The sequence below is a fragment of the Aphelocoma coerulescens genome, chromosome 6, assembly GCF_041296385.1.
Source record: "Aphelocoma coerulescens isolate FSJ_1873_10779 chromosome 6, UR_Acoe_1.0, whole genome shotgun sequence".
Taxonomy (NCBI): Eukaryota; Metazoa; Chordata; class Aves; order Passeriformes; family Corvidae; genus Aphelocoma; species Aphelocoma coerulescens.
In genome coordinates this window covers 4,930,738-4,955,174 of record NC_091020.1, presented here as the reverse complement: position 1 = coordinate 4,955,174, position 24,437 = coordinate 4,930,738, and the positions used below count along the sequence as shown (strand labels likewise).

Genomic DNA, 24,437 nt, shown 5'->3' with positions numbered 1-24,437 from the left:
CGGGCTCTGCCGCACCGCACCCGGCCCCAGCTGCCCGCCCGGAGAGCGGCATCGGCCGCAGCGATGGGCAAGAGAGCCAGGGCAGCCTTCGGCACAGGAAGGCTCGGACATGAGCTAAGCACAATCAAGCAGCACAAACTTGAGGCTTCTCTACCCTTCTCTTGTGACATAAAGCTTATATCCCTAGCATTTATTCCAAATAATAATTCTCTAGCACTGGATAACATGTATCAGGATAAATAATAATGTTCTAGAAAAAGCTGTGAGTTCAGTACCTTCAAAGGTAACGTGCTGGGAATCAAAACCAGTATTAAAAAAAAAAAAAAAGAGGAAGTTTTTGGGGTTTAATTTTAAAAAGCCCTAAAATGTGAACCTGACTAGAAAAGAACCAAAATACGCTATGGTGTTTATCACCAAGCATGTTTGTCACATCCAGATGGGATCTCAGTTGATGCTTACTGCACCCTGAGCACTACTATATGGTTTGCTTAATAATTATTCTTTCCTCTCTCCTTTTTGGGCAAGGTTAACCATCAACCTGTAAAATAAAAAGGTGTTCTTCACCTTGTCCAGCTTCAGAGACTGCACACAAAACAGCAGAAAGGATATCACTGCCTGGGGCTGCAAGGAAGGACCAAAGGACAAGGGCAACACAGGGATAGAACACAGCCCATGGTGACAGGGACACTTCTTATAGCCACCATTCCCACCTCTTAAAAGGAAAAAGGAACCTATACATTTAAATGTTCAACGGTTCTAATAGTCATGCTCTGATTTTACTAGTCTGGCATAAAACACCTTCCTTTTTTTTTTCATTTTTGAGAATCCCAGCAACATCTAACACACTAGGCATGCATCTGCAGGTTTTCCAGCAGCATCTATGGCTGCTTCTGCATGAGGAAGCTGCTTTAAAGGCAGCACATAGAAAAAGTGGTTGGTCCTTTACTGCTAGAAGATACTCACTTGCTATGTATATTCATTAAAACACAAAGTGTTTTAGAGAATCACATCTCAAATTTTGTTTGAGACTACCAGCGCAAAACATGGTTTCATCTGTAGACTGCTGCTCAATCTAATTTTTACCACATGACTAGAAGCAAGGATGCATTTTAGAAGTAGATAAGGAAATGTTCTTGTGTTTGCTTCTCATGCAACTTCATGATGGGATGGCAATACCTCTAATTTATTTCTTAAGTTTTTATTAGCATGCACACCATTTCCTGGATAAGCTTTACTTGGTGTAAGAAAACAGATTAGCCAAATCTTAAGAGTTTTCTATACATAGATCCTAAATACAGGGGAAAAAAAATCTCTTCTAAAAAAGTATTCTGATGTCACTGCTATAATAGAGTATATTTTACCCTATTTTTTTCATCTTTTGAAAGAGCTAGAGCACAGACAGTTGATGAAGCATGTATTTTCACCTGAAAAAGGAGGATATCCTGTCAACTATTCAAACTACTGTTGTACTGTTCAAAATATTTGCCTTTATAAAGCGAAGTATATGCAAAGTATAAACAACTGTAACAAAACCAACAGCAAACTTTTATTATTTCAAACATTACAAAAAGTTAGGGAGTAGTTTAAAAGAGTGAAAATGCTCACATTTAACAAGTTTGTCTGCAACTATATGCATACAGCTACTTGACATTGATCTAAGAGAAAATAAATGCTAATGATTCTGAAGAATCAGAAAAATTGATGTTTCCACCAGCAACCTTGGAAAGAAACTCCTCAGTCTCTTCAGTCTAGAATATGAGGTAGCTTAAAGAAATTAGCACAGATCTCTCAGGTAGAAGGTGTTTTCTGTTGTTTATATGCCATCATCTTTAAAAAAATAGAACCTGAGCATGTAAACGTCTTCATCAGCAAGCTGCATCTCTAGTTTTGTTTTCAGGGAAATTTTTGTTTTAAAGACTACAGATCAGATAAACTGAAAACAGAGTTTTACTATGAAGCATTTCACCTCAGATTGATCTGCTGAACACATTAGTTAATAATAGAGAATTAAGTGAATCAGCATCACATATTTCCCTGATGTATGCAAAATCAAGAGATTAGAAATGTCATCAAGGGATCTTCACATGAGAGATTAATTACATTATGTATATAAATATAAAAGACTTCAGCATTTTTTAAAACAGTAGACTTCAAAGGAGAATGTGAGGCTTTGAAGAAAAGGAAATTTTTCCTATTTTTTTTTCCAAACAGCACAACACAGCACCTTAATTAGAAATTCTAACAGATGGAATAATTGTATGTAAACTACATTTTCAAGTTTTTAAAATCAAACTGAGCCCAGAAAACTGTGACTCAATACAACAATGGTTTACACTGCCTTCCTCTTCAAGTGTTTCCCCATTCACTTATGCAGATAACAGTTCATCAAGGTAAAAGAGAATATAGCAATTATCCAGTAGTGGAAAGAACAGAGTGCTTCAAATTTCTGGTTTGTCACAAGTAAGGTGGGAGCTTTAGTAGCACTTTTCAATCAGCTTTTTCAATAAATGTTTGTTATTTTACTGAAAGGAAACTTCCAAAATAATTGAATGTTTCCTGTTTTGGCTGCCTCCAGACTGAACAGTACTCATCAGCACTGATACCCCAATAATCAGTTATTTCCATTAAACAACAGCAGAAGAAAAGATACAAAGCCTGTAAAACTTTCCATCTTCACACTCATAAGATGTTACACTTGTGGATACTTTCATGAGCTCCGGCTGGAAGATTCAAGATGTGGCAAGTTAAGGAAGAATTCTGACAACATTTTGCTTTCACAAAACCTGTTTGAATATGCATTGGTGTTTGCAAAAAAAGCAGCTAACAAGGCTCTTTGCTGTTTAAATGGGAGACGGAAACAGCAATAGCTAAAGCTTACTCAGTACAATGTCAGAGAGAAAGAAACAATTACCAAGTCATCTGAAAGTGGCACTATTTTCCTTTCCACCAAGATTATTCATGAAACAGATGTGTTAAGTGGAAGAAAGCAATCACACTGATGTTAAGATGCCAAGAAACTAGAATGATCATGGGAAAAAATGCAAAAGCATTAAAAATTAAAAATTCAGTCTTCGAAATCAAAAAATTGTGTCAAAGTTGACTTGCAAGTCAGCACTGACTTTTTCTACTTTCAAAGACAGAGAAGTATTACCACAGGCCTGGGCCCTAGGGTATATCACCGCATCCTGCAGCCATAGGGAGGAGGAGACAAGATCCAGCAGGCAGGAATTGTGCAGCAAGATTGATTCATTTAATTTTACAAACTCTTTCATAGACTTTTTTCTTCATAGTCTAATTGGACAAAGGATCAGCCACCCCTTGGGGGTGATTAGCTAAAATCCTAAAACATCCATTGTCAAAATATTTTTCTACTGTACCATAAACAAGACTTTTCAAGGCTGCAGGTGTTTGGTTGTTTACATAACTCTGCTACCTCTCTGTGAGAGAGAAAAGTCTCTCATGGACTTAGAAAATAGCAAGAAAATCCTTGCTAGCAGCATTTTTGTATCTACAGAGAAGGTTCTAAATCCATCCACTAACTTGATCTCAAGTATACGTCTGGCAAATTCAATCAGCACATTTTGTGCTGTGTTGCCCATCACTGTTAGAAGTATAACCTAAATAATCAAAGACCTTCCCATCCTTACCTCAAATCTCAGTAAGTCAGTCTTACCTTTCCCCTTTCCCAAACCAGCATGGAGAAAAAGGATATCATTGCCTGGGACTGCAAATGGCAGAGGAGCTTCTCCAAGGGAGGATAGCAGCACAGCGATGGAACACAACCCACCATGACCAGTTTGTGCTTGGCTCTTGTGATAGCAACATTCAGGCGGCGCCAGTCCTTCAGGAGGGTGCCAAGCTGTTAAATAAATGTCACTTGCTTTTATTTTTCCTATTTAATAGACATAAACCACTCATTTTCAAAATGCATCTAAACTGCTAAAATTGACTGAAACGAAGTTAATATGACCAACTTACATTTTCATCAATACTGTTCCTAACAAAAGACACAATTATGATACTTTTGTCTCTTCCTTGGTATTTGTCGACTGTGTTGACTTCCACTCTGTTCTCCTTCCATTTTGCCATCAAATCAGTGATTGTTTTTAGCTGATGTCTGTATGGGGATATAATGCCAATGTCTGAGGGCTTACAGCCAGCCTGAATGAAGAAGAAACAGGAGAAAAAATTTGTCACTGCAGTTGGCTTGGGAGACTCAGTACCATCAGAAGACCATCAAGGATTTTTTTAATTTAATTTTTTTTTAAACAGTGCTGCCAGATATTGTATCTACACCAATGGAACTGTAGGTGTGACTAAGCATTAACTAAAGAAGACAGGAAACATTGGTTACTGCAAGCTCCCAAGCTTTGTCATAACTTAGCACAAAGACAGATGTCTTTGAAATCCTCACTTTTCCTTCTTTAAACTGCAAGGTAAACACTCAGAGCTCCTAGTCTGTACTACTCCTGAAGCTGACTGGATGAAAAAAGGAACAAAGGGAAATCCTCTCCCCTCCCTCCCAAGAAAGTCCTCATCTCTTAAAAGAATTGGGAATCTAGCTTTTGTTTTTTGCATCTCAAATCCAACCAGGCAAGGGACAGGGAAGGGAATGCAACTCGGGCTCCTCACTACACTGACATGTAGCCAATCTTCAATTTATCCTTAAGATTATCCCCAAAAGAACTACTCAATACATACGGTCACCATTACTAAAGCAATGTAAAAATTAGTTATAAAGCTCTCCCTCCAAACCATGTAATAAAGTAAAATATACCTTAATAAACAAGGATGTGAGGAAAAGCACTATTTTAGCTTCTGTCACATTACTTATGCCACCTTTTTCTGCATGTTCTGGTGCTGGGACCTTTAAAGATAAGAAGAGAAAACAATGACTTTTGCTGTCTGTAATGGGGTATTATATTCTGTCTCTAACTGACTCATATGTAGATTTATACTAATGGTATTAATTAAAAAAATAAAGTTAAATGCTAAATTTTACTAAACAGAAGAGCCTGTATTGTGAATTAACTTTGGAATACTGCATTTGCAAAACAAATTGGAACAATCCCCAAAATGAGTTTCTAGCACTGGATAGTCACCTTAAGAAACTGCCAGAGCTTAATCCTCTGACTTTACAGTTCACACATTATACATCATCAATCAAAAAACCCAAAAATTGACATTTTCCAGCTGATAAAGTAAGAGACCAAATTATATTTTACATGGGACTTTTGCTTTAATGCTTTCCATACAACAATATTTACAATGAATTTTCCTTATTCCATAGCATAAAGGATAATTTTTTTAATGTTTTAAAGCCTACATTTAAAACTACAGCAAGAACTATCCAAAATGGTAGTATTAAATTGAACTCCCAACCTTTAAATCAAGTATTCACTGAATTTACCATTTCTTAACTATTACCTCCCTTTCCCTACATCCTGTATGAATGAGGCCAACATGCTCAGGATGTAAACGCTTAATCATTCTGGTGTCACAGTTTTGTATTTTTTTCTCCTTGCTTGGCTCTTGCCTTCTCTGAAGTTGAAGTAGCACCAATAAAAATGAAGGTGTCCCCGATGGAGGGGGAAGCCTCCAAAGTCCATGTGCTCAAGTTCTCTCCAAGCAGAAGAGCACTGTTTTACTGCACAGTTAATTTCTAACCACACTGGCATTAGTGTAGCTAAAAACTACACAAAAATCATTTTAGGAAAGAAGTTCTAAAGCCTCTGCCATGCTTATGGTAACAATGCTTACATTTATATTTCTCCTGTTCCCACAGGACACCGACAAAAACGACTTAGGCCTAGAATTTCTCAAGAGACTTGCCCTAAATCAAGGATGTCATTTTTCAACAGCCAGCCCCAAGCTGTCAGAGAAGTGCAGACTGACACAGGGGTTGGCAGAAAAGAAACAAATAGATTTCCGATTGCTGTCACAAACATGTTGCATTGTTAAGCAGAAAACAATAGAGGCATTTTTTTCTTTTTCTAAAAAGCCAGCATAATAAATGTAAGCTCCCTGGTGGTGTCATGGTATTTTTTCCTCTTCTTTCTCTCTGTTTGTATCCCTCCCCCCAAGTCTATTTCTTCATAAGCTTTCCTTGGTTAAACACGAAAAAATACAGGGGAAAAAACCTACTATGAAGTCAAAGAAAATAAATGCTGGTTTTGTTTGTTGTCGTGTTTAGTGGGTTTTTTCCATTTCCCCCTCCATAACTACCACAATACATGGAGTTCTGGCAGGAAGTCCAAAAGGAGAAATGACATTATAACTGCACGTCTCAACAAATCTAGACTATTTTGGAAATAAAAACTTTCCTCCTGGCTCTAGGAAGAGGAGAGCTGTCTTACACTCGAGATGGACTTTCCAGGGAAAAAAAAAAATGGAACAGAAACTCTAGTTTTTTCATTAGCAATTCTGCTATGATTACTAGATGAACAGTGTTTCAGCCAGGTTCCTATTAACAAGCCTCTTCCCTGGGACCACCTGTCTGCTTTCCTGGGAAAGGGACTGCATCTGTCAAGGCATTCCTGGAAAATGTCTCTGTTTTAGATATTTTTAGAAATTTCTCTAAGTCATCAAAGTAAACACTGCTTCTCTTTAGGTCATTGAAGAGATTCTATCAGAACAATTATAAAAAACATGAATCCTGTACAATGTCATGGAGAGCATAGAAAGACTGGTGAGTTCTAACCAGGGTCAGCGTAAAAAATCATTAGTTGATGTAATTATTGGCAAAACACAGTGTTAATAGGAATCAACATAAAACCTGTTAAGGAGGAAGAAAGACTCAAAACATAATCCAATCACCAATTACAGTGACAAGTACTAGAGACCACAAACAGGTACTAATTTATTAATCTTTTTCCACACAGGTTTGAACTCTTCCTCACTTTTCCTGCAAGTCAGTTTACTTGCAGAATTTTTATCCAAACTAGAATTTTACTTTCCCAGCAAAATTTTGAGTCTCCATGAAAGGACACACCTAAACCAATTTACTCCTCCCTTACACGTCAGTGTATAGAATGTCTGCAAAATTCCATGGAGAATTGCAGTTATTCCTGCCACTGGCACACAGCTTTGACACTGCTGACCCTCAAGTGCTGGAAATAAGGCCATTCCCTGGTTGCAAGGACATCCAGTATGGCTACACACTTTGAGCTACACTGTACAGGAAAAAGAAAGTTTACAGTCCATTCAATATTTTCTGAAGTATTATCTAGATTCAGGTTTTCACCTCTTCTCAGATGCGATGTTTCCAGCAGCAGTTGTCCCACCCCTGCTCAGCTATGCCAACAATACCAACTTTTTTGTGCTGCACACTTTACCCGGTCCTAGAAAACCACTTTCTGAAGTTCCCTGTTGTACCCTACCTAAGCTGAATGAAGTTTTACATGTTGATTGTATTGAGAACTTGCCTCAAAATACATTGTTGAAAGAGCATAAGGAACTTTACCTTCTCCGTGTTCAGAAAACACACAGGGGTGTCTGGATCAAGGACTTCCTTCAGCCATGTCTTTGAAGCATCCCCAAGGTCCAGTTTCAATTTCTTTAGGTTGGGCAAGTTAACAGTGGCATTTGATACCTTCTCTGAGCCACATTCCAGTTTGCCTTCATATACCAGCATGTTACTCAATGACATAATCTTACTAAGGATTTAAAAAACAAAAAAAAGGCATAAAAATCTTGCTATTTCAATCCCACATTAAGAACACAATTTAATAAATAAAAGTTGTAAGTACCTATTCATTCTGTATTGCACAGTTAATTGGACAACAGCATTTTGGTTTTGTTCCAGCCTTTTAAATAAGCTTTCACTCATGCCAAGATCTCTGTTACAACACAAAAACAAAAATCAGAATGTGTCAATCAGAACAGTGCAAAAGCCTTCCCAGAATTTGTTACTAATAATTGTCCAGAAGCATTTTATCTTACCTTGCTTCTGCATTCAGCACAAGTGGAGGCAGCTGCTGATGATCCCCCACCAGCACAAACCTTTTGGAGCACAACAGTGGGCCCAGGCAGATGAGCTGGCTTATTTGGGAAGCTTCATCAACAATACAGAAGTCAAATTGCTTCTGAACAAAGATGGGGTGATTTACTCCCATGCAAGAGGTTGCTACCACGGGCTGAAAATTGAGACATGCTTTAAGGATAAGGTACATTTTATATCCTCTAGCACTATGTTCTCCATGTTAAAAGAAAAAATATTTCCCATTAAACTAAACTGTAAAAGCAAAGAAACCAAATTATTAATCCTCGAAATCAGACCAGCATAACTTAGACATATATTGGCCTGACATATTCTTGCACCAATTGCAAGTGACAAACAAAACCAGCTTTAGAGCAGACTGTAGCAAATAACTTGTTCCTGTCATGTGTTCAGAGTGATGCCAGGTTCTATTCATGTACAATTCACAGTGTGCTGAAATGACTACTGTGAAAAATCAGGAGGTTTGGGGGTTTTTTTTCAATACTGAACAGAGGATAAAACAACAACAGCAGCACGGTTCTTGCCATTGCTGTGCTTCCACTGCAATCCAAAACGACTAAAATAAGAAATGCTAAGTCATTCCCTTTATGACTTCAGTCATTCCCCTGCAATGTTTATCAATAAAAAGTAAATGGCACCTTTTGTGAAGCTGGCATTTAGTCCAACTACCATCAAGCTTTATTCTTTCAGCAAATTTAATTTAAAGCTGCCACTGACTCATATGACCCAGCTCCCATTATAGTTTGCATTAACATTCACACAGACAGCACTAATCTTTCAATCAAAAATAAGGGTTTGGCCTGGTCGCTCCACAGCATTCCACTTCCTCTTCCCCGTCTGCTGATTGTACTGATGGCACAATGAGCACAAGTGGGAAGGAGAAGGGAAAAACAGCAGCGATATATGAATAATGTTAAAGGAGGCTGCAGCAGCCCATTCACAAGATCTCAGATAAAAGCACTGGAGTCTTTGGGGCTTATTGCTTACAATGATGAGTTACTTTGTGTGGACATAAACAAAGCTTCCCAACCTTCAGATTTAATGTAGGTCATTACTGGCGATAAAGAAATTGAAACAATGCAGAGGTTGAGTATCTCTTTCAGCTCAGATTTCTTACAGCAGTACACACCCTTGGGATGACTTCCTTCTCTGCAGCAACCAAAAAAATACTACTGTCATTATCTTTAATAATTTGTAGAGATAGCAAAAAACATTTCCCTCACCTGACTATTATAGACCTCTTCCAAATCTGTTACAGACTTAACTGATTTGGACCTGCAAATTTCTTCTTCTGTATATTTCTGAATATCTGGATGAACCTTCTGAGCTCGCCCCAAGCGCAAGAAGCCAACTTTGAATTTGGCCAGTTTCAGAAGGACGTTGTCTACAGCTGTGTGTGTAAAACTGGTCAGAAGGACACTGAAGCCACAAGCAGAAAGAATTCTCACCTAATGAGTGGCAAAGGGAAAGAAAAGGAGAAGTTGTTAGCTCATCTACAAGAATCAACAATCCCAGGTTTAACAAGGTGAAAAACATGAGGGGTTTCAGAGGGAACCAATAAGCATGTCTGACACATGATCTGTGTCAGTCGGCCAGATGTGTCAGTTGGCCACTGTCAGTAGTCTTGGAGGTTCCCATGAACAGCAGGCTCACAGTGCTGCTGCAAACAGTGAGAGCCAAGATCTGGATGTGCACTCACAAGGAACTGCACTCTTAAGATCCCCACTGTAAGAACAAGCCATGCAGCCCATTCCCACAACACCGTTCTCCATGACCATTTAGCCGCAACAGATTCAGTGGAATGGGCTGAAGATAGCACCAGCTGCCTGCTCTCCAGCCTGATGACAACTGGAAGCCCGATAACACTGCTGTTTTAAGAAAAACTCACTCAGCCCACAGTCTAAATCCAGCATGCTCCTACAGGACATTCCTGGGGAAAAGAGAACCACCAACCAGAGGAGATGGTAGCAGACAGCAGATAGATTCAGCCCCACAGGTTGATAAAATTTACAATGGACAAGTTACTGACTTCTCAAGAAGTCCCTCTTTTGAGCTATAACTCAGGATTTGAGGACTTGCTCATATTTGGAGCCAAAGAATTTTAGCACTAAAGCATCACAGAAGTGATTAAATATCACACTTCAATCTCCTCCCTCCCACATATACTCCTACACAAGCAACAGACAATCCTACTCCACAAAATCTAGTTTCAGTTCCATCAAATATAGGTTAAGAAAAAGAAATGTGTTTTCTTCTTTGAAGTTATACAGATACTGTTAGATTAAGTCATGACACTACACTACACAGTTGGTTTAATGCTATCTTCTAAATCTCACCAAAAAAATTAAACACCAAGGTACATGATCTTACTAGAGCACATATTGTAGTGGTTTTTCCTGTTCCAGGCATACCCACAATAAGTGTGTAGTCTTTTGAAAGTAGCACTTGTTTCATTGCCTGTTTCTGAGGCTTATTTAGACCTTTTAGAAGAAAAAACAAAATTAAATTACTACACTTCATTAAAATTGTAATAATTACTAAAGCTAGAACAAAACTATAATTTCCTCCTTCACTAAAGCCCTTAATAAAGACAAGAACTGAGCAAAGTCTGTAGGTTCTAATGAAGGTACAACATTAAACATAATACACAAGATAAGTAGTAAAGGGTCTGCACTACAGTCCTAGAAATAAGTTACTGAAGGCATTTTTAGTTTTAGATCTTTTATGACTTTTTTCTCTAATATCTTAATTGATCACCTCCATATATTGTGCCTGGGCACTTGTGTTTGATCATAACACTTTCACATTCAAACACATAGCTCACAGCAAGGGGTGATGAGTTGCACATACAGGAGCATCTTGTTTAGAACAAACATTACAGCAGAGCTTGTTCGCCCCAGTCTGATGCAAACAAGCAGCACGTTTCACCTACTTGAACTAGGCAAACTCAAGCAAAATAAGACTTCATACTGAGTTGTTATAAAAAAGTTCAGTTTGCTCTAAGAGAATTCAGTTAAATTTATGTTTTGACAGGCAACTCTGTCAGAGAACAAGGAAATATTTCCACCAAATACAAGATACTGTCTCATACCTAAATAAGTTTTGTTTTTAAATAAAGCACAAAGCATCACACACCACAGAGCTGCCAAGTCAGCAAGAGTGATTATACAAGTGAATGCTTACACTAAAGCCCATCTCCTTCCTCTCCCTCAAGGTCACCTTCCTCTATCCCAAGAGCTGTCTCTGTTCATTCTTTTTGTAAAGGTTACAGAGGTAATTACATGGCACTCTGTTTGCAACTGCAAGCTGCAGCAACTAACAAAAGTAAAAAAAAGTTGTAAACAAGTATCTGATCAAGTCTTCCTGTGATTAAATTAGTTTTCAACTAGTTAGAAGACATGCAAGGTAAGAACTTGGTTTTAATTTTTAAGCTGAAAATTATCACTGGACCCCAAAGGAGGAAAAACTTCTTATATTTATCATGATAAATACTTTGGCTATAGAGATATACTACTAAGCAGAGCATTTGGTGGAAAGTCACTTTGTACCCTTTAAAATATTTGCAACAGTTTCTTTTGCTTCAGGAGGAAGGACAGAGCTCAGGTGCTGAATAAAACGTGGTTTCTGGAAGTCAATTATCAAGTTGCGGAGCCTTTCACTGTGTAAAAAAATAAAACAAAACAGAGTTACAATAAGAGTAACCGGTTGAGAAACTTTATCTGAAAATATTGAAACCATGAAATTAATTTGATTTTTCATACCTGACTGGGGAATCTTTCATCAATTTAGAAAGATTTTCAAAAGGGACTCCTGTACCAACATCTCCTTCGTCGTGATCCAACCTAAATACGGTGTTCTTGGGGAGGTTTGACAAATTCCTGAAGGATGATAATAACATGGATAAAATAATTCTGTTTACCAGAAATATATTGATTAAAGAGTTATTACTACATGTTAAATTACATCTTCCAGAGATCCCAGAGTGAAGCAATAGCTAATAGAAATACACTATTAACTGATCTAAATAAAGCATGATCCCAATGAGGGATAATAAAACATAAGCCAAATTTAAAGACAATATAGACTGAATAATGGAAATTACTATTAACACAGTAATCACTGTGTCCATACAGTTTCATGTTAGAGACATAAGCAAATACAGTTTAAATGTGCTTTTATTCAAACAACCTAGTTAAATAGACAGGCATATATTGACCAAGTACTGACATTTTCAATCAAGACAAGAGAATTTCTGGAGGGTACCCCAAAGCCAGTAGGAAGAGTCAGGACATGTCACAGCTTTTTGGACACCTAGCAGTACCCTTCCTCAAGCCAGTACAAGAGCGTTTACAAACAGGTATTTTTCTTTTTATCTTATTACCTGCCCAACAAACAGGAGACTTTTGTTCCACTGACTTCTCTAACATAGCCAGTAGCCAAACCAAGTAAACCCTTTTCCTCTCCACTCACAACCACTCGATCACCAACCAACAGGTTTGTTCCAGATATGGCACCATTTCTACGCTGGAAAAAATGCAGATACTGTCCCTCGGAAATTTCACGGACTTCATCAATTCTGATCATGTTTCCAACACAATCTCCAGCCTTCTCTCTGTTAAGATAGATATCAATAAAAGAAATATTTTAATATTAAGATCCTCCCTGTAAGAGAACTATTAATTAATAAAACCCGCAAGTTCAAAAACTACACCACCCACAACCAACCACCAAAACCAAAATACAAAAAAAAAACAAAAGGAAGGAAGGAAGCATCATTGGCACGAGTTTAGAAATTACACCTTACCTTTCCAAAGAAGATATCATCCATATATTTTTATATCCCTTTTTATGCTCTCCACTTTGCAGCTCCAAGGTTAACATCAGATACCAGAGGCTGAAATACTCCAAGTGGGAGGGTTTCAGGTGCTGGGTCTCTCTGTCAATGACAGGTACCATAGCAGGAGGAAAGGCCACACTGGCCATCTTCTGCTCTACAGCTCTAGGAATAGAACCAACCACAGGAAAGGCTCAGCCTGTATCCTTTTTTTCCTGCAAGTCCATATGTACATAACAACAATCTAAATATCTACTGTAACATACCAGGTAGATTAGTTTATCATTACTTGAATGAAGTTCAATCTGTATCCTTCCTTTTTTCAGAAGGATAATAATCTTCTGATGATTATTAATTAATTTATTAATAAAAATAAATTTAATTAACTAATTATTTATATTAGTATAATTAATTATATTTATATTATTATAAATAAGTTGCTGATATTTTATCTTAATAATTATAACTTATTAGTTTACAAATAACTAATTTATAAAATTAATTAATTAATTAATAATTGCATAATCTTATATTAATAACTTTACATCATCTCTATGATTTTGAAGGGCGATAAGTTAATCAAACACCAGATAAAGGCATTTCAAAGACAGTAACATGTACATTTACAGAGTTGATCTTTTACCCTTTTTATTGTAACATACAAATATTATTTTGATACTTAGCTAAGCAATGGGGATTTAATAACTAATACACAGGCAAACTTCAAGTCAATTTATTTAAAAACTTTATATCAATAGACGTTATACCAAATCATGTATACAAAACACGACCAGAGAGAGAAAAGCTTATTCAGAAGTAAATAGCTACCCAGCTATAATCCTGTTGCTGTAACAACTGAGTATTAGAAGTAAGATTTCACAGAGACATGTTTTGTATGCCCACAAAGCTCCCTCAACATATAGTTTTACCCCTAGAATTTTAAAAACAATCAGGCATTCTGTTTACACGAGATCACCCCAGACGCTCTCCTGTTCTAACATACCTCATTTGATCACTTCCATATACAATTTTGGTTGTTTTTTGTGCAGCATAGAGACTAAAACTTGTAACAGATCTTAAAACAATTCAATAACTTAATGTGAAATTTTATCAAATATTTGTTAATGACTTCTTTTTAACAGTAGATGCAAGAAGACTTCAGCAGAGTAGTATCAATGTGTCAGTACTTGTGTGATATCCCACAGGGAAACAATCTTCTGCAGAGTCAACCTGAAAAAGCAGTTGTCCAGCCAGAATTCAGGCCCAAAAGATTGCCTTTTGGCAATCTTTTGCAAGAATATAGCTTTTTTAACAGATCTGTTATTGTCATCAAGTATTTTGTTGAGATTTATCCCAGATTTTGTCTTGCAGAAAGTGTACCTGAGCAAACATATTAAGTCTCTGTGAGATCAGGAGCTGAATTATAAAAGTTGTAGAGGGATCTGTGGAAGATTCTTTTGGGGTGCTAGAGTCCTCAATAAATACGAAACTGTCAACCACAAAAATGAAATTATTATATCAAAAGACACAATTATTCAAGCTCATTTAAAAACATTAGTCAGACTTTTTTTTTTACCTGCTGTATAGAAAGCAGTTGTGCATTTGGGAACAATATTTACATGCTTGACTGTCATCAATCACAGGAGGCAAAGCAGCAAGCTGTGAATTCTGCCTTCCCACAGAAGATTTATAGGTACTGTGCATTAAGTAGAAGGCCACATGATTTCTTAACTTCATTAATTCTGTCAAGAAAAGAATAAACTAAGCTGATGTTTTTGTTTGCAAGAATTTCTACCTCAAAAGTAATAAGCTATCAACTTTTTAGTCAGTGTTGGGGTTTTAGGAGTTCTCCTAGGTTTTTTTTTGTTAAAGGAATTTTCCCCATATGTGTTGCTAGGGGGACAAATTGCTGGATACTTAAGACAAACAAAAGACCTACCCACTGAAGTGGGGTGCATCTGGCTACTCTTGTTTCACCTGGGTGTGTGGACAGTCAGTTCCTGCGTTTGGACAGCGAGAGAAGCTGCTTTCTTCGGCTGCTTTTCCTTCTGCCAGAGAAAACACCAGGATCCCAAGCCCACCTTCCCTGCCCCGCTGGGAGCTGGGCCTGGGCCGCCCTGCCCCTGCCATCACTTTGAGCCTTCGCTACGTTGTAGCCCTGCTCACCCTGCCTGCCCAGACCTCCGGGCGGGGGGGTTCCCACTGCAGCTTCGCAATTTGGATACATCGCATCTGCCACCCAGCATTTGTGCTCGTCCCTGCTGTTCCAGCCTGCTGTTCCCGAGGGTCTGGCCGGACACCGGGATCGGCTGCCCAGCGGTTTGTGAAGCCTTTGTTCCATCCCTCCCCAGGATCCCAGGGCACCAGTGCCGCGTGCTCCCCGAGCTCGCTCCGGAGCGCCCCCTGCAGCCGCGGGGGAACCATCGCACCTGCCCTGCTCACCGGGAGCCGCCAGCGCCCCTGCCGGCTGTGAGCGGAACTGCACCCAAGGGGAAAGGGCCGGACAGCCAAGAAGGCTGGGACTGGGTTTGTGATTGCTGTTACTGCCATAGTTATTGTTGTTTTGTTTGACTGGTTATACACATATAGATATATAATAATAAAGAACTGTTATTCCTATTCCTCATATCTTTGCCCAAAAGCCCCTTGATTTCAAAATTATAATAACTCAGAGGAAAGAAGGGTCGCATCTGCCATTCCAAGGGAGGCTCCTGCCTTCCTCAGCAGACCCCTGTCTTTCAAAGCAAGACAGTCAGCTAAGAAGTGATTATTCACATAGCAAAGTCCTTGTGCCGTATTAATAAAACAACTGAATTTTTAACATAAGCTTAGTAACATTATAACAAGTCATGCATGCCCAAGTACAGCTGTTTTCATAAGAGTAAACTTCATAGTTAAAAAGAAAGATTTTAGTAATAGTTAAGAGAATTATGGTTCCCAGGGAAGGGGAACAACTTTACCTCTACGGTCCATGCGAGCTCCAGAAACAGGATACATTGTACCAGTTTTTAGATAAAGAAGAAACCCAGCTTCAGGATCTACTCTCCGCTCTAAATTCAACAGTGTGTACAGAATAACCTGCAAAAATTATATATAAACTTATTCCAGTATAGTTGTTGTGTTTTAACCCCAAGCAGCAACCAAGCCCCACACAGCTGCCCACTCACTTCCCCACTGTTCGCACTAGGGAGAGAGAATTGGAAAGGTAAAAGCTGGAAAACTCATTGAGGGTTGAGATAAAGACAATTTAGTAGGGAAAAGAACAGCCACACTTGCAAGCAAAGCAAAACAAGGAATTAATTCAGTGCTTCCCAAGGGCAGGCTGGTGTTCAACCACCCCCAGGAGAGCAGGGCCCCGTCACGGGGAATGGTGACTTGGGAAGACAAAACTCCATCACTCCAAACCTTGGAGTGCCCCCCCACCCCTTCCTCCTCCTTTCCCCCACTGGATATACTGAGCATGATGATCAGCTACATGGTCTGGAATGCCCCTTTGATCAGTGGGGTCCTCTGTCCCAGCTGTGTCCCCTCCCAGCTTCCCATCACCCCCAGTCTCCTCCCCAGCGTGGCCCTACAGGGAGCAGAAAAGGCCTCGGCTCTGTGTAAACCCTGCTCAGCAATAACAGCAACATCTCTGTGTTATCAACCTGTGTTCAGCACAAATCCAAAACACAGCCCATGCTTATCTACTGTGAAGAAAACTATCACTGCCCCAGGCAAAACCAGCACAGTATTAAAACCAAAATACATTCTAAACTGTATTTAGTTCTTCCACAATTTATTTGGCTAAACAGCCATTACTATTACAAGTCTTCTAGAAGCCATAAGTAGTAAGAACTCGACCAAGGATTTAAATTAAAACGCATCTTTAAAACCTTATAACAAGGCTACTACCTCTCTAAACCAGGCCAGCTATCAGAAAATCTCTACAACACCAATTCCTGAAACAGTCTGCCTAAACCTAATATTTGAATGTAGCAAGGAGAGACTAAAGAACAGATATTTCAGGATAAAACCCGTAAGTGTGTTTGAAAGTGGTAAATGTAGATACTTTTTACTACTCCGTTCACTTTCATTTTATACCAGCCCCTTTGGGCATGCCAGGATGACCCATCCGTGAATTTAGATTATAATACATACAAAGTGCTTCATATACATAAGACAAAATAGGTCATCAAACAGGGAAGTATACACAGCCACTGACAGTGAAATTAGATATTTGGTGTTTGTACCTGACTTCTGTGCTCTATGGAGTTTGATTCCTTGCCAGACTTGAGCTCTAAAGGCATTATCCGAGACTGTACTCCAGACTGGCAGTGGATTTTCACCCTGGCTGTAACATCAATCTTTCCCTTCAACCCAAATCTGGGAGACCAGATATTCTCTTCAATGTCCAAGATATCTACAATCTCTATCTTAGAAGATACATCTTCTGTTTTTCCACCATTTGACCTAGGAAGACAATTAAGCCAGAAGTTAATAATTTCCCTTAATTCTTAATATTTAAACATTAAAGTGTGTTGCAATTAAATATGTAATGTTTCTGCACTGTAAGAGCCCTTTTAGGCACTAGCTTTACAAATAAAATGCATCGACTCTCACTCAAACTATTTTCCCATTAACAGAGGAAGCATCACATCATAAACTAACTGTAGTTTTGCTATTCACCCAAATATCAAAGTTAAAATAAGACTTTAAACTGTTTTTAATAGTTTTTGGTCTTTTCTCAATAACCACACTCTAATGATATACACTTGACAGTAGCATACAGGTTTTACTCAGACCTGCCATTTCACTGAAACTTTAACACCCTGTGGTTATTACAATTAACAGCAAGAAGCCATAGACAAGAAGAGCTCAGCAGCAGTTGAGTAAAATCACCATTTCACTCAAAAATTCTTATATTAGTCAAAAATTCCATGTGATTAATAGCTTCACATTCTGATTTGTAGTCTTGCTCATAACTACAGTAACTCCTAGTTTAGTCAACAGCTCAAATATCCTTGCTTTTCTACTCACTAAAAGCTCTAGTCTGTACCACACTGTTCACCAGGATTTTAAGATTTGTCAGTTCACCCCCAGGCTTCATGTCTTGCCCAGTACTCACAACGGCAGCTACACATGCAGCACAAGATCAGCTCTATGGTCAGTGAGGCCATGAGTTAGCCCAAATCACTGAACAGATGTAAGAAGTTCTAAAAATTAAAAGTGAACTAAATAAGATTTACAACATAGAATGGTTTAAACTTTTAATTCTGGCTTCTTACAGTTTTAGTTGCATTTTATTTTGATTTGCTGGATTGTGCATGAAGTCTTCTGCCCATTTAAAAAACGATGGCAAATATCCCTCCACTTCTTGCATTATTTCTGCTTGTTTCAGATTTAAGTGATACCTAAAAAACAAAGCCAGGCACATTAAGGAAACAAAGTATTAAATTTGCTGCTGGTACAAAAGAGATTTGCCTCAAGTAGCAACAAGATCAATGGAAGTAACTGTCAAGTTTTTATAAATATCTATAAACAGTAGACAATGACAGCTTCATAGAGGTTCAACTCAATTCGTAAAACTATTAACTGAACATCTATTACAAGAGATATACTATACCAGAATATCCATTTCTGATGTAACTTTTGAAACAACAGGTACAGCACAGTGAGAACATCAGCATGGCAGATGAGATGAAACAAAACTAAAAGTTTGAGTGCAAGAAAGGAGCACCAGACTCATGCATTTAAAAATGGCTATTCATACAATTTATGCAATGTTGAAAAGAAAAAAAACAACTTAAAAGACCATTTGCTTTTTGTCTGAATATCCTCATCTGCTCCTTGCTCCTCACATACATTTTGACAGAACATGACAGAATCTCATCATGTGGCATTAGACAATTCAGTGCTCACATTTACTGGAAATGATGTCATTATTCTACAGCAACATAGAAATACAAGTGGATTTTGCACAAGAAGGTTCATACGAGTGCAAACGACCACAGACAGCAGATTTATGCAACTTATTTTTGAATCCCAGCAAACAGTAGCCTACATATGCAAAAAGGATTGCAAATTAACAGTTTCTTGGAGGCCCAGAGTGACATAAAGACCTTTAAGTAATCTTAGCAGCCACAATTCAAAATATTACCTTCAAAACAGAACTAAGAATAATAAGTCTTATCACTACAACTTTAGAGTTGTCTGGGGCTAACAGATACTGACACTGCCCAACATACAATTTATAACAGTCTAGATATAATGTTTTTTAATTTACATGAGTAGAACTGTATTTTAATCAAGTCTGCAGCAAAATGTTAAAACTGACAGCCATTCATCTTACCATTTTCTGATGGAAATATTAAGACTATTTATTTGGCTAGCATTTCTATCAGCTTTGCTGAGAAAATAAATTAAAGGTCTTCTAACAACTGAGCTTTAAAATAACCTGATAAAGATATGAAATTATCAGACACTTGGTCAGTCACAAGGTTCTAGTCTATTGCTGAGGATCATAATTAACTATTTGTGCCATTTGAATCAACTTTGGGAGATGCCTGGAAATCTAATGTCACAGACGCAAACACTGCAACCTGCTTGGCCTGAAAGTAAAAAACCCCCCGACACACTCAGGTACTCCGAAAGACTAGTTCAGATCTATAGAAGTAGCTCAGCAAGGAAGGCAAATAAATTTACATTGTCAAATGGGGAATTATCTTACTAAAAGATCCCCAATTTCCATTAAGAAAAGTCATTTGGCAGAATACTCTCCTGATACCAGTGCTACATTTTTTGAAGTACAGCTTAATCTGCTAGTTCAAAGTGTTCCTGCCCTGTCTTCCAAACATAAAAGACAGCTGTAATGCTACTTACATTTCTTTGAGATACTTTTGTCCATAAACGATTTTATTTGCTAGTTCTTGTACCTTTTCTTGTGTCAAGTTATTTGTTACTGATTGCTGGAAAATGTCATGAAGAATTGTACCAATGAGCATTTGACGGGAACCAGATTCGGAGCCCTGCAACAGATGTTATTATGCATGAAGATTTGTGCCCATTTCATGTCAAATTCTCTGTAAAATTTCTGGATTTTATTTGCTGCATATTATGCATTGCACTTATTTAATTGCAAGATCACAACAGCTTTCACCTCACTAATGACTATCTAGTCAAACCTGACTGTGAAAGCAGCCAAACTGAAATGGGTCTATCCTATTGCTTTATCTCTCACATTTATCCCAACCCTGACAATGTTAGGATACAATCCCTATGTGATTGGCAGGTGAGAAACAAAGGCTCAGATTAAAATGGATTTTGAGAAAGTTTTGCCTGTGGGCATTTCCTAATGCCAATACTTACCTTTACAATCTAACACATATTTCCTGCGTGAAGCCGTTTCCTGTTTGTTACCAGCTCACAGGAAAATCATTCCATGTATCATCAAAATGGCTCAGAAACCCATCAGCAGGGCTGGGCTCCGTAGACTCACATGAACTGAAAGTGGTAGTAAATGACCTTTACACGAGTCACCACGAAACAACTGGAAGCCTAAACACTGTGGTATTACAGACCTCTTACAGACCAGTCACTTGTGGATTGCACTCACAACAAGTGGAGGGTGTTTTCCCAGTCAGGACCTAAACAGTTGTCCCAAACAATTACTTTACTCCCCTTACTCCTCTAATATAGGGTTGAAGACCATTCCACAGTCTTAATGTCCTGTACTTAATTTTCTTGTTTCAGTGACAGGTTCCCAGCCAGGCTGTTTACCACTCCTTTAAAATTTCCTTACTCATTTGGATTTATATTCCTATCATGTCTGGATTTTTCATCAGCTGAAACTGGCAGCTATTGCTTCTCTATTTATCAGCATATTTTTCATATATCAGCAAGGATACTACCACAAGAAACTTCTCCTCATTCCAACATTCAGCAGCTGGATTCAGATTCCAGAGTTAGCCCACACCAATTATTAACTGAATTCGCTAAATTTTTCAGAAGCTCTTAACTTGGCCAAGTGTGATTACGTTCTCATATGGATGGCAAGAGGCACCTTCCTCACAAAGGATTCATATCCACACAAAATGTGGCAAGAGATTACCAAAAAAATTATCAGAATTCTAAGCAGAAGGACCAGTTCTTTAGCCCGGTAGCTGTATTAAGAATACTGCATTATTTCAGGTGCAGCTCTCAAAAAAACAGAGAAGCTCAGCCAGAGACAGTTTCCATCCCAAATTATTCTGTGTTGCAAACATTATGAATTGCTAATAATGACATTTTGCAATACAGCCTCACAGCCAGATTTAATACTGAGCTAAACCCACCACTCTCAATGGAACAGTAACTCACTGACAGTCTGGAGTTAACACTTACCCTAAAGCGTTCACTCAGCACTGCCCTTCTCATACAACGAATACTGTTTGAGATCGTAGTGCCAGAAAGCAGCAGGTCTGGGTACAGAACCAGGTATCCACATTGGGCATTTATGACCCAGGTGCCAGAGCTGCACTCCCCTTCTAAATGAACAATGTCCCCTGGAACAACTGGGACAGACTCCCTGCAAGGGAATACATTGAACCAATCATTTGCAAGTGACAGACACAATGTGTAAGAAATAACACATTAACAGAGCAGATTCAACATTCTTTGAAACAGGAGGGTTTGGGTTGGGTATTTTTAAGAGAGAATTTCTCCACCTAGAGAAATCCTGAAAGTGAATAAAGGCATTTTTACTGACAAAACTTTGATATTTTTAAGTATATGCATCAGGACAACCTGTAAGTAGGGAATTCCTGTTGGCTTCAAGTCATTCCAGATTCATGTGTTCAGCCATTTCAGCATCGTCGTGTTTTACATTGGCATACTATTTTTGCATTATGTGAGATCTACCTTCTTACTTAACAATTCTACTTATTTCAGAAACTCATCAAAATCTAAAAATATTGGTATTGATTCAGAAATTTCAAGGTTCAAGATCTTTTCCTTCAAGAAGTAGACTCTCGTACTTTTCTCCCACCTTTCAATCTTGGACAAAAAATGAAAAGCAGTGCTTAATAGCACACATACCCTCTTGTATTTCAAAATAATTTCCAGTCTTTTCTTCTGTCACACACTAAGTAATGCACAAATGACTGATTTAGAATCCTATCCTTGCTTGAAAAAAACTTTGCAGTAGAGCTCAAACTATGGTGATTTAACAGGCTGCCTAAAACCCTCCCATTTTACAGACATGACTTTGAATATTTGTATGCACAATGAGGTTATATAATTTGGAAGAACACTTCTAAATAGAGCAAAACAGTTGAACAAAACAGCCTACTTAGACTTTAATGTCTTGCTTTTAGTTAGAACAAAGACAAATTAAACCTGCAAGGTAGTAATATGCACTCAACACGTTACCTGACATCACTTCTCTCAAGCAGAATGTCCATTATGCTAGCACACTGATAATATTACATTAAACAACGATTGTTTCAGGATCCTGTATCCCTTTTAAGGCAGTAAAACTCAAAGACAACACCAAGAAAATTGACTTAATAATCCAGTAGTTAATTATCTTTTCAAACATCTATGTGTCTGTATGGATTACCAGCCATTCCTAAGAATGCACAATTCTGTATCTTCCAGGGAGGGAGATGCTGTAATTGTCAAGTGTTTCTCAGGATCACTTCCATTTCTCTGTATTACGCTGACTTCCAGCACACGGTATCTGTTGTTCAGCCCATTCTTGAGGATTGTATCAGGCGAGTCAGCCACTTTCTTCTGAAAACTGAAGTAGCAGCTCATTACAAAGACAGAACATTATTTGAAAACAGCCAACCTACATACAAAAAGAGAGAAAGCTTCAAATATAAACCAAATTTTACTCCTCTTCAGTTTTTATAAATACATTTTTTGGGTTTTTTTTATTTCTGTATAGGTGGAGTGTAGGAAATCTCTATAAATATTAAGTAACTTACTATTTATTACTATTTATTACCATTTATTACTATTTAGAGCTTCATTTTTGTGTCCACATTTCCACAAGCACTTGTAAATTAATTATAACTGTACTGCAAACCCCGTGCTTGTGAGAAAGCTTGTATCTCCCTGCACGCACGAACTCCCACAGTCACATAAATGCCTCGAACACGGAGCAGTAAATTTTTACCTGTTACCTGAACTTGATTAGAAAACTGATATTCAAAGTTCGGTTTTCCAATGGCCAAAATATGAGATAGAGCGGCCAAACCTGCCGCTCTCCTGTCACCGAGCAATGCCAGGGGAGCTCCAGGGCGGGCGGCGGCAGAGCCCACGCCGGGGCCCCGCAGGCCGCCGTGCCCAGCGCAAACACCCTCGGCAGCGGCGGGTTCCCCTCACCGGTTATCCCCGGCGGTCCCGAGCGCTTCCCACCTCTCGCCCATGCCCGAAGAAGACCGGTTCCGCCACATCAGCCCTCAGAACCCTATCCCGCCTTCCCGCGCCCGGAGCGGGCGGCGGTTTTAAAGTTCAAACCCCCCGCGCTCCCGGCCGTCTCCGCCCAGCTGTGCTTCCCCGCCTCGGTCGCTACCTCTCGGCCATGGGCAGGTCCCGTGCGGCGCTCGGCTCGGCCCGGCCCGTCCCGCCTCAGCCGCTCGGCCCTCGCGCAGCCCGCTGAGCGCGGCTCCCCGACCCCCGCGCCTCACGCCGCCCCCGCCGCGCTGCCGCGGGCTCCGCCAGCCCCGCCTAAGCCCCGCCCACCACGGCCAATGGCAGGCGGCGGGAGGGCAGCTCCCGCGCGCGCGGGCTGAAGGCGCGAAGCGGCGCGCGGCTCCTCGCGCCACCTCTCGGGGAGGGGCGGGGCCCGCGCCGTGAGGGACGGCCACCTCGCTCTCAGCCGTGCCCCGGGTTTATTTCCACTTTTTCAAGTCCCGTCCCTCCCCCGACCCCACTTCTGCTACTGGTGCGGTGCTATGAGGCAATATTAGACGCGCCTCCTGCTCCCACTATGCTTATGGGCCAATCTGAGCCCGAGCGTCAAACCTTTCCCCTCATAAAAGATGTGTTGTCCCTGGCTTTCTGAGATGATACTGAAGGTCTCTGCTGCAAAGAGGAGAGTTTTGGCCCATCGTTAGACATTCCACCAGAAGGATCAACTTCAAATTGATGAATTTTAAAAGGTGAGAACACTATTAAGTTAGCCACTTCCATTTTATTTGGGATAGTCCTGAAATATATGCAGTAAACTACATTAATGTTGCTTACCACTGCAACATTATTCTCTAAGAGAAGCTTAATTATAATTTAACAGCTACATGTTGATACTATTAAATGCAGTCACAATGTGGTGTAAGAGATTACATAAATTCTTTGAACACTTGCTAAACCTGTGTTCCGTAGTCTCTTCCATGTTGCTTATACATCTCCCATACACAGAAAAGAAATATCTCTACAGAATATGTTTATGAAGTACAAAATATGCTTTAAATATCTTTTTGAAGTTATCTAAAATTCAACCAGTCTGGGGAATCTCTAGGGAGAGTCCTAGTGCCAAAACCTGGACAGAAGTGTTCAGACTACGTCTCTTTTTTCTGACATCAGTGGTTGTGAAAATGTTTACAATTTTAAGATACATCAGCATTCTCCAAGTTTAACTGT

General features: G+C 39.2%; 1 protein-coding gene across 1 annotated transcript; it reads right to left on the bottom strand.

The window, feature by feature from the left end:
- Nucleotides 1-1,491: 1,491 nt before the first annotated feature.
- DNA2 (DNA replication helicase/nuclease 2) lies at nucleotides 1,492-23,462 on the bottom strand. Its single transcript, XM_069020389.1, has 21 exons — nucleotides 23,371-23,462; nucleotides 22,411-22,590; nucleotides 21,195-21,378; nucleotides 19,695-19,840; nucleotides 18,101-18,226; nucleotides 17,066-17,285; nucleotides 15,794-15,911; nucleotides 14,410-14,575; nucleotides 12,804-12,998; nucleotides 12,381-12,611; nucleotides 11,761-11,877; nucleotides 11,548-11,657; nucleotides 10,370-10,479; nucleotides 9,223-9,447; nucleotides 7,942-8,135; nucleotides 7,749-7,838; nucleotides 7,463-7,655; nucleotides 4,778-4,867; nucleotides 3,979-4,161; nucleotides 3,713-3,859; nucleotides 1,492-2,736 (listed from the first exon to the last, which is right to left on the bottom strand). The coding sequence occupies exons 1-21, from the start codon at nucleotides 23,379-23,381 to the stop codon at nucleotides 2,680-2,682; spliced, it is 3,093 nt and encodes a 1,030-aa protein (XP_068876490.1). The 5' UTR covers nucleotides 23,382-23,462; the 3' UTR covers nucleotides 1,492-2,679.
- Between the last annotated feature and the right edge of the window lie 975 nt (nucleotides 23,463-24,437).